Here is an 11,264-nt window from a genome sequence, read left to right as displayed (position 1 = left end):
TGACATTTCATTGACATTGTTTAATACAGAAGTTAAAACATGTAATAAATAATAAAATTCGGCAATATTAATGAGAGTATATTTTCGTCCTTATAGAAATAAAAATGGATGCAGCTGCTGGCGCAAGTACCACAAAATCTCATCGGCACAAACCACTCTCAAAAGCTGAGAAACAAATCGTGTGGAAAGTGTATGATGGACTTAAGAAAACATATCCTACAATGAAAGCTGTAGATCGCTGTTCGATTTTAACAGGGGCGTCAACCTAGAAAGTGGAGCGGATTGTGCGTGAAGTAAAAATCACAGAAACTTTAAGTGCGCCAAAAACTCGCAAGCGTGGACGAAAACCTCTCGATTTAAACGAAACGCAAATGAATTTAATCCGGAGGACTGTGTATACATTCTTTTTAGAAAATAAGCCTCCAACGATTAAAAAAGTTAAGGCCAAGTTACTGGAAAACGATATGATTCCTCCAATGAGCCGTGAAACCCTAAGAACAATTTTACATAAGTTGAATTTTCGGTATATGAAACGGTCTCGGCAATCAATTCTAATAAATAAAGAGGAAATAGTATCATGGCGACGAAGATATCTGCGCACTATTAGGGATTATCGTGTTTCTAAAACAAAAATTTATTATCTTGATGAAACTTGGATTAACGCCGGGCATACAGTTTCCAAAATTTGGCATGATACGACTGTAAAAACTCCTCGACAAGCATTTATAGAAGGCTTATCAACAGGGTTACAAGCACCATCAGGCAAAGGTCAGCGTCTTATTGTAGCTCATATCGGTAGCGATACAGGTTTTCTGCAAAACAGTGCTCTCGTTTTTGTATCAAAGAAAACTGGCGACTATCATGAGGACATGGACGCTGCATGCTTTGAAAAATGGTTCGAAAACGTTCTTTAGCATATCGAACCTAATTTAGTGGTAGTATTAGACAATGCATCGACTTGTTGAACGAATTCCTACTATGAGTGATAGAAAAACAGTTTTACAAAATTGGTTAAGGGAAAAATCCATTCTATACGGCGAGGATATGGTTAAAATGGAGCTAATGACTATTATTAGACAACATCGTGGTACATATCGTCAACATATAATAGATACAATGACTAGACTTCATGGCATTGCCGTCTTAAGACTACCACCTTATCATTGCGAATTAAACCCAATAGAATTAATTTGGGCACAAATGAAAGGATGTGTAGCTCGGAAAAATGTCACTTTTAAAATTAGTAATGTCCAGCGCCTCTTGCAAGCCAGTTTGGACAATATACATTCAACTGATTGAAAGAATGCAATAAGTCATGTTATTAAAGTAGAAGCCGATATGTGGAGGTTGGACGCCATGGTGGATAATGTTATTGAGCCTGTGATAATACATTTAGGATCAAATGATTCAGACATTCCAACAGACAGTTCTGCAGAATCAATGGAGTAAGATGATTTGCAAAATTATGGGGTACATATCTTCTTCTTCTTTTTTGTAGACTTGACTGTCTGTTTTTTCAATGTGCCTCCAGTAATTCCATCGTTCACCTAGTTTTCACACTGATCGTCTTCCTATTGGGTAACCGTCTCTCGCCGTCCTTACTACTCTATTTATTGTCATTCAGTTTATGTAGTCGTTTCATTCTACCTATTTTTTATCCAGTTATTAATGTTGTCCACTTTGCATATCTGTCTTCTATCTAACACTTCTAGCCCTAACCCATAATGTTTTACCATCGATTTTTCTAAAGGTTTTTATCTCTGCTGTTTCTAGCATTCTTTATGTCCTCTCTGTATCAGGTCGTGTTTCTGCCGCGTATGTAATTATTCGTCAGCTGACTCTTTTGTAAATTATGCCTTTATCATCCATACTGTTTCGAGCTATCCATAGCTAGATAGACGAGGTACATACGTGCTTTTAAAATTAATTGAACCAGTCATTTATCAGTGTTGTGAAAAAAACTTATTACTCTTATAGTAATACAATCTCATTTTGATTCGTCTTCTTAGTCAGAAACAGACTCTGATTGAATATTGCATTGTGGATTAGGCCTATTGGGCACCACATAAAAATAAAACGCACCGATAACTTTACCTCATGGGTGGTGTGGAAACAAGATAATTAGAAAGGTTTTAACTGCGCCTCCTGAGATTATTAAAAAGTTAGTTCAGTTATTATTAATTAATTAGTTCTAAGATTTTATTAAGGTAAATTCATGAAACAAAATGAAAAATCCTTAAAGTTAAAACATCTTAAGGCTTTTATAATTACAAAAAAAATCACAAATTCGGTTGCCTCTAAACTGGAGTCATTTTATCTTAAAGTTATCAGTTTCTTACGTGGTTCAGTTGACTTTGAATATACTACAACAGTGTGTTTATAAAAATTAGTATTTTAAAAATTGAAACCGCACTCTATGCATAGTAAGTAGTCAATAGGTCTAAATTAGATAAGTGACTTCTTCTTCTTCTGGTGCCTATCCGTTACGAATGTTGGCAATCATTCTGGCAATGATAATTTTATTAGCTGCTGCCTTGAAAAGCCCTGTAGTGGATGTCGCAAACCAGGTCCTCAAGTTCTTGAGCCAAGATATTCTTCTTCTTCCGACGCCTCTTTTACCATTCAGCTTCCCCTGCAAAATACATTTTAACAGGTTATATTTAATTTCATTTCTTGTGATGTGGCCGAAATATTCTAATTTTCTTCTTTTCACCGTGCACATTATTTCCTTCTCTTTATTAAGTTTTTGGAGTATTTTGGCATTTGATATTTTGTCCATCCATAATAAGAATTCTTGTAGATGTCCACATTTCGAACGCTTCCAGTCTCTTCGTTGTTGCTTCCGTTAGAGTCCAAGACTCTACTCCATATAACAAGATGGAGAATATATAACAACGGAGGAGTCTGAGTTTCAGTTCTAAATTTAAATTGTGTGATTTGAACAGCTTGGACATTTGGATGAACGCTGCCCTGGCTTTTTCTATTCGAGCTTTTATTTCTTGGGAGTGGTCCCACTGCTCATTTAATGTAGTGTCAAGGTACATGTATTTTGGCACACGTTCTACCACTTTTTGGTTGATGGTAAACTGTACCCTCCCAATTCTTTCTTTGCTGATTATCATGACTTTAGTTTTAGAAGTGTTAATTTTTAGTCCATAAGTGACTATTGTTCTATAAAGATGACAACTGTATTCTTTATTAAACACGTAAATTCATTTTTTAAGAATTTTACAATATCTACAACATAATCCGTTATTCTAAGGGTATACATACTAAATATTTATGTCTATTCGGATATGCCACGGATTGATGGAATTTGATGGAATGTATATATTTTATGACTTTATTTCGGTTGTCTGATATATAACAAATTAATTACTTAAAAGTAACACGCGTACTGTCGTTGACACTACCGTTGGCTAACTTTACTCAATGTCACGGTTAATACGAAGGGCAATCAGAAGATTTTCAAGCGGTTACAGTCGGTGTTTAGGTCTTGTAAACCTCATATTATAAACTGCACCTGGTACAGTATTTTGACCAAAATTAAATGATGAGTGAAAATGAGTCACCGTCTTCATTTTCTTGTCCGAGTTTAGCAAAATTTTCAGCCACATATGTCATAATACTAATGTTTTATAAATCTGTGTTTTTGTCTTCATATTTAGGTGTCTATCCCACCATACTGAGTTAAGTTGTCGGATTGCTGTTCTTGTTTGTCCTAATCTTTGTGTAATTTCTTCCTCTGTTGTTGCCTTTTTCGTGATTATAAACCCCAAGTATTTGAATTTATCCTTTCCTTTGATTGTTACGTTGTCATCAATCTGTAGATCTTCTATGTCTTCTTCGCTTGTAGATAGGTACTCTGTTTTCGCGAGGTTAATATCTAGGCCAGCCTTGGTATATTCTTCTTGTAGTTTCTTCATCATGTAGCTAAGGTCGTCTTGGTTTTGCGCAATCACTACTTGATCGTCTGCAAAGCTTAACGTATATAGGTATTCGTTCCGTACCGGTACTCCCATGCCTTCACATTTTCTTTTCCATGTAGTCAAGACTTTCTCTAAGTATATTTTAAATAGGGTTGGAGATGTGGAACAACCCTGCAGGAGCCCTTTTGTTGTGGTGAAGTCTTCTATGATTCTTGTTCCCATTTTAATGGACACTTTATTTTCTTTATACAGAGCTTTTGTAGCTTCTATGAGTTCCGTCTGTATTTCCAATTTGTACATTGCCTCCCATAGTTCTGACCTTGGTAGAGAGTCATACACCTTTCTCAGGTCCACAAATGCCAAATGTATATCTCTATTTTTTGCTTTTTTCTTTTTCAACAGTTGTTCCAGTGTGTATATGTGGTCTATGCATGATCTTCCTGCCGTGAAGCCTGCCTGATCCTCCCCGATTTTGTCTTTTATCGCTTGCTCTATCTTTTCTCGCAGTATCTTCCCATATAATCTTCCTACTGATGATATTACGCTTATTCCTCTGTAGTTTTCGCATTGTTTTCTATCTAATTTCTTAAATATAGGTGTCATATATGCTTCCGTCCATTCCTTTGGGAGCTGTTCTCCATTTATGGCTTTCTGAAATATCCATTGTATCATCCGGTGTAATTTTTTTGATCCGTATTTTATAAGCTTAGGTGAGATGCCCCCAAGTCCCGGTGCTTTCTTATTTTTGATTGCTTTTATGATCGTTCTCATTTCCCTATTTGTTATTTCTATTTCTTGTTGTGGGGATCTGCTTCGTCTTCGCCTGTTTTCTTTTCCAATGAATTATGGTCTTTGTTCTGTTAACAGTTCCTTGTAATAAATAGTCCTTCCATTCTTTGTCCTGTATATTTCTCAATTTAATTTTTCTTTTGAGTGTTGCTTAAATCCTCTCAGTACTTTCCATGACTCCGAAGGTCTTGTACCTCCTATGTATGTTTCAACATTTAAGCAGGTTATTTCCCATTCTTCATTCTTGTGTTGTGTTATTTGTTTTTTCACTATCTTTTTCTTTATATTCTTTATAAACCTTATCGTTGTTTGTAGTCGGCCATTTTCTGTATAGTTCCTTTTTTTCTTCAACTATTCTTTTTGTTGGTTCATTTATTTCATAATAGTGCTGTTTATTTGTTATATGTTCTTTTTCTCCAAGGACTTCGAATGCTGCTTGTTTTATACTCGCCTTTATATGCTCGTATTTTTCTTCGATGTTGCCGTATCTAAATTCTAATAATTTCTGGTCTAGACGTTGTTGATATAGTTCTCTTATTGATCGTTCTTGGAGTAGTTCTATATTGTATTGTTTTTCTCTTATAGTATTCAATAGTTCTTCTGTAGAGGGGGTCTTGTTATATTTCCAATTAATGACCATTTTTGCTGTCAGTAGTTTATGGTCCGTTCCACATTCTGCTCTTCTTCTGACTCGCACATCTTTGATCTTTATTGTGGTATCTTGTTTGATTATTATGTAGTCTATTATCGATTTCAGCTTTCGTGTTTCTTGCGTCCATATATATTAATGAAAATTTTTATGTCTGAAGAATCCGGTGATTTTTAGGTTGTTTAGTTCGCATAATTCAATCAGACGTTTTTCGGTATCGTTTTGTTCATCCTCTCCAAATCTTCCCACGACTTTATCGTTTTCTTTCCTTCCAGTTCTGCCGTTAAGGTCTCCTGTTATAATTATCTCCACGTTCTTCTTAATTAGCTCTATTTGATGTTGAAGTTGTTCCGTGAAATGTTCTTTTTCTACTCTCGGGGAATCATCTGTTGGTACATATACTCCGAGTATCACTGTCTCTTTACCGTATATGTCTATATGCATTTTAATTATTCTCTCGTTGATTGGATCCCATGTTCTAACCCTGTGTTTCCACTTATTTTTGATTAGTATTCCCACTCCTGCCTTTGCTCTACATTCTTTATTAACTCCGCTCCAGCAGTGGATATGGTCTTCTATTGTTTCCGTTCCATTTCCTTTCTTTTTGGTTTCTGTTGTTACTAGTATGTCGATCTTGCTTTCTCTAACTCCTTGATCACCTCCGTCGCCTTTTTGTTCCGCCCTTGTATATTCCATGTTGCACATATGAATGTTCTATCTTTTCTTCGTTTTGATTTTTGGTTGAGCTTTGATAAGACTGGGTCTTCCGAACTCTTCGCAACATTGCTATCCGATAGGGCTTCCTCTATTAGAGGTGTGGATTTCCACCCGGAGATGTGTTTCCGTATTTGGCTTTTTCATCTTGCGATTTTCGTTCTTTTTACCCTTATGTTTTTCTTTGTGTTAGGTTGCTAATTCCTAACGCCGCAACCCCCGTTTGGAGGACCTTTTCTTCAGCCGCCCATTCTGGATCAGACGCTCTTGGTTCTTCCGCCCTCTCGACCATTGTGACTTTTCCAGCTATCCTCTGCTCTCGAGACCATTGACCGGTTTTCACCTGTACCCTTGGCAGGGACCCTCACAGTCTGCTATCAGCCGGGTCAGCTGAACCCTGGTTTTTTTAAGAGGTGTTACTCCTCTATCCCTCCTCTTTTATTCGGGCTTGGTACCGGCTGCCTGTTGATCAAAACACATGTGCTTCTCCAACACTAAACGAACAGGAAATGCTACAAGCAGTACTACATCTGGTGAGAAAGTGAAGAGCTGATACTTCACTTGTAAAGGAAATTTGAAACGTCCCACATTTCCCTTGTCCCAGACCTCCCACTTCTCCCCTAAATAGAAGTAAAAGAAAATTTCGTGAAACACAATATTAATGATTCTAATTTTTTGTAACTGTTACATGTTTTATCTAAGGTCTTTGTTACGTTATTATCGGACCATGTAGTAAAGTTGTAGCATATTAATTTCTTACTCCGTTAAAAGCTATTTATACTTCAGTGCCTTTTCACTTATTTGCATGACTCTATGAAATATATAATATAAATAGGTTTCTAATATAATAGTCGTTGAAAGTTTAAAATGAATGAACCAGATCAATGACGCTCTAGTAGTGCTTGAATCTATACATCTATATATGAAATAAGATATCTTCTGCATAAATAATGAAAGATATTTCCTATCAAACACTAGGAATTTAATATCATCGTTACATTATGTAATCTACGTAAAGTTTTACTACTAAATATAGCGCGAGTTAAATTTGACTACTTTAAAGTCGATAATATTCCTTATGGGGTGGTGATAAACAGGAAACTCAAACAATACAGGTGTACCTAAATTAGTTCACGAACTGTAAGCCGTTTTGTCGATAAGTATTCAAATTATACAGATTGACGGAAGTGCGTAAATAGGCTAGGGAATCAAATATGGATGGGAAGTTATTTTCTTGCTGCATATTAGTTTTGTGACTATGCAGCGTAATTCGCGTAAATTATAGACAGATAAACAGACTTTTTTTGAGAACTAAGAAACAGATATACAATTAAAGAACAGTTAAAGGTATTTCTAATAACGTTATAATATATAGGGTGATCTATTTAAGAAAGTTAAGAAATTTTAAAGTTCATTAAAATAGACAATATAAAAAACAGAAGATCTATGGTATAGAGTCTTTTATTTGAAACATACAAAAATTCTGTTACAAAAAATTATTGACTGACTTTTTAATTCACACACGTCGATGTCTCCTTTCGACCAACAACAGCTCCCTCTTGTTGATTATGTTAGACTACCAATCAAAGCCTTCTCCGTTCTAAGTATCAAACTATCAGCATACCAGCAACTCTTTCTCCAAAACATGAGCAGGCCTCTTTTACCCGTACTCGTTCAACAAACTCCAAAATTCTCTCCTCTCTTTCATATACGAACAATCTCCTGAGACCCAAGTATTTTTTTTACTTGGTGTCACAAATATTTTTAATAGTTATAGTTCTTGTGACTTACTTACTTGGACTTTATAGAATCAAGGAGGTATTCGACTTCTCAACTTTGACCTATCTCTCGTTCCACCTTTCAGCCATTCACTTCTAAATAACACCACTGGCACTTGCTTCTTAACTGACTACACAAAACTTCAAATGCTTCTTTCAGATGACCATCACATAATAATCTTTTCTACTCCAAACTTTCAAAACATACACTCTCTTTCATCCTTATTCCAAACACGCTAACCAATCAGAAAATTTGTATATCCTTCTTCTTATTTTACATCAGAAAAACCCAAGCATCGCTTCTAAACAACTTTCCTTGAAAATGATAACGGTTTTATCTTATACTTTCTAAATACAATAACTACCTGGTGGCTTTGGCATTTCCAACGAAACAAAAGGCTTTTAAAATATAATATCTACAAATACCCGGAAACAATTGTCTATTCACATTTAAGTATTTACTAATGTTTTTCAGTCCTTCAGGGTAAAACTCATTATGGATAAACCCACTGCTTAACCTAACTTATAATAAATATTTACAAATCGATGTATATGGCGTTGTAAATTTATGTGCCCGCGTTCTATAACAAAATAAAATTTTTATTTTATCTTTGATTGATAAAATAAGATTAATACTATTACAAGAATTATTATTAAACTCAACAGGCTACAGATGCAAAGAACAGCGGACGGTTAATTTATACCGTTGATGGTGACGTAGTTTGGGTTAAACTTGAGTCAAAGGACAAAGAATTGTATTTATAAAATATCTTGTAAATGCGATCAGTTTTATTTAGGTGAAACATCAAGAACATTAATGTTAGAATAAGTAAACATCAATCTTATATTAAAAATAGAGAATTTGATAGATCTCAAATGTATAAAAACGCATGGGAAAATGAACATAGGGTTCAATGGAACTATTCAAGTATAGTCCTAAAAGAAACAGATGGTAAAAAACAAAAATCAAAGAAGTGGCTCTAATTATGCTAAATGAGACCAATTGTGTCGCAAATTCCTCGGCTGAATGCATTAGGATCTGGTTACCCATATTACAAGAGGAAGTCAATTATAACCTAGGTGGCGCTCTTCTTCCCAATTTTTGCAGCAGTAATTATAAGCTAACCTCCATATTTCTGTTGGATCATTGAAGTGCTTGTTATTTTGTGATTTTGATACTATTTATCATTTTTTTAATTTTTATTGTTGTAGGAGTAAGTACTAGTAATGTTTATTAATTCAGTATAAGATTTTTTTATTATTGTTGTTTTTATGTTACAAAATAGACGTGTACTCATCTGAGTACAGTGGTATGAGATCAAAATGATTATTTGGCTTTTTATTGTATCAGGTTTAATATTGGTATTGGAATGGATTTTCAAGAATTGCCGCCTATTAATCCCATTGGGTTTTATGGAAAACGTTATAGAATTCTTGCTTTAGCTTCAGATGACCTAGCGAGTTCCACTCATAAAGATGTATCAGTGGTAGTTATTCCTCCTGAGACTGACTATCAAACTGACAATGAGGACATAGATGAGGATGATCTTCAGACTCAAAGCTTTCCAAATGACGTTCCCGGAAAAATAGAGGTTCATTACATGAGTGATGACTCTGATAACGAAGAAGAAGACAATCTTCGTCTTGCCATTAGAAGCGAAAATTTACTGAAGGGTCAAAATAAAACCAAGAAATCTGACTGGACGGAAGAAATTACTGATATTAGTATGACATCTACAACAGGTTACGAGGGTCGTGTGGATAATATGAAAGAACAAATCCGAGGTAAATATCCTATAGAAAAAATTGAGAAATTTTTTGACAATGAAATTATTGAATATATTACACAACAGACAAATTTATATGCCGTTTCAAATAATAATTATCAATTTCATGTAATGCAGGAAGAGATAAAGATATTTCTGGCTATTTTACTTTTTACTGGATACCATAGATTGCCACGAGAGCGCAACTGTTGGTGTTTAGATGAGGATCTTCAGGTTCCCCTAGTGAGTAATGCAATTTCAAGGAACCGTTTCCAAGAAATTAAAAATGCCTACATTTGGCAGATAATTCGCAAATTGATACAAGGGACAAAATGTATAAAGTGAAGCCTCTCATGAACAAACTAAATAAAAAATTTCAACAATTTGGCATATTTCACAAAGACTTATCAATTGATGAAGCGATGATAAACTATTTTGGGCGTCACTCATCTAAACAGTTCACAAGGGGAAAGTCAGTAAGATTTGGGTACAAGGACTGGATGCTTTGTAGTTCAACTGGTTATTGCTACAATTTTGACAAATATTGTGGAGCATCAGTGGATAAATCAAAAGTCGCGGCATTGCCTTTAGGATCACAAGTTGTTCTTAAAATGCTTTATGTCGTTGATGTGCCTATTGACCACAAAGTATTTTTTGACAATCATTTTACTAGTTACAATTTAAAAGAGAAGGGCTTTAGGGCAACAGGCTCAGCAAGAGAAAATCGTATAAAAAAATGTCCTTTGTTACCTTTCGCTTTAATGAAAAAGAAGAATCGTGGATATTTCGAATATCGCTTGGACAAAACAAGTCTACTACTTTTTGTAAAATGAAAGGACAATAATGTGGTCACAATGGCATCAAATTACGATAGTATGGAACCCCTTTCAAAAGTGAATCGTTGGTGTGCTGCTGCCAAACGAAAAATTGATGTATCCCAACCAAAACTTTTCTCCTCATACAATGCTTTAATGGGCGGTGTTGATCTCTTTGACCAATCGGTTAATAACTACCGAGTCAGTATACAAGGTAAAAAATGGCGGTGTCCCATTTTTACCCACATGCTTAACTCAGCTCTTGATAACTCGCGGAGGTTACAAATATTTGCTGAAAATAAAAAATGGATCTTTTGGCTTTTCAACGAGATGTATAACGTCATTATTTAAGAAGTTTTGAAAAATGTACTTCTTCCAGAAAACGACTAGCAGGATCTGTACCATTTAGTTTAAAAATGGATGGCAGCGGTCATTTTCCAAAGAAAATAGACAAACATCTTCGATGTCGCTTATGCCATCAAATAGTATAAAGTGTATAAAGTGTGAAGTTACTCTGTGTATTGTACGTGATTGTTTTGTACAATTTAATACTAGTTAGATTATAATACAGGATATACCCAAGTATGTACCTATATTGTAAAAAAATAAAATTTTTCATTTTTACACAATATTTTATATTTTTCAATCCCGATCAGCCCATTGTACTCGTATGAGTACACCTACTTTTTGTTAAAAATTTAATTTTTTTATGTCAAATAACAATGAATTGTTACTATTTATCCCAGATCCAACAAGTACATTCAAAAAAATCTTCGAAAAAAAAAATGTCGGATCAAATGGGTTAATACGGTTAATCGCTGTTT

General features: G+C 34.8%; 1 protein-coding gene across 1 annotated transcript; it reads left to right on the top strand.

Annotated features, from left to right (window-relative positions):
- Positions 1 to 371: 371 nt before the first annotated feature.
- LOC140442134 (uncharacterized) lies at positions 372 to 914 on the top strand. Its single transcript, XM_072533212.1, has one exon. The coding sequence runs from the start codon at positions 372 to 374 to the stop codon at positions 912 to 914; it is 543 nt and encodes a 180-aa protein (XP_072389313.1).
- The last annotated feature ends 10,350 nt before the right edge of the window (positions 915 to 11,264 follow it).

This window comes from Diabrotica undecimpunctata, chromosome 5 (assembly GCF_040954645.1).
Source record: "Diabrotica undecimpunctata isolate CICGRU chromosome 5, icDiaUnde3, whole genome shotgun sequence".
In the NCBI taxonomy this organism is placed as follows: domain Eukaryota; kingdom Metazoa; phylum Arthropoda; class Insecta; order Coleoptera; family Chrysomelidae; genus Diabrotica; species Diabrotica undecimpunctata.
The sequence above is the reverse complement of the archived record's forward strand: the minus strand, read 5'-3'. Positions and strand labels throughout refer to the sequence as shown.

Coding starts and splice junctions, on each gene's coding strand:
- LOC140442134 (XM_072533212.1), top strand. CDS start 372: ATGAATTTAATCCGGAGGACTGTGTATACATTCTTTTTAGAAAATAAG.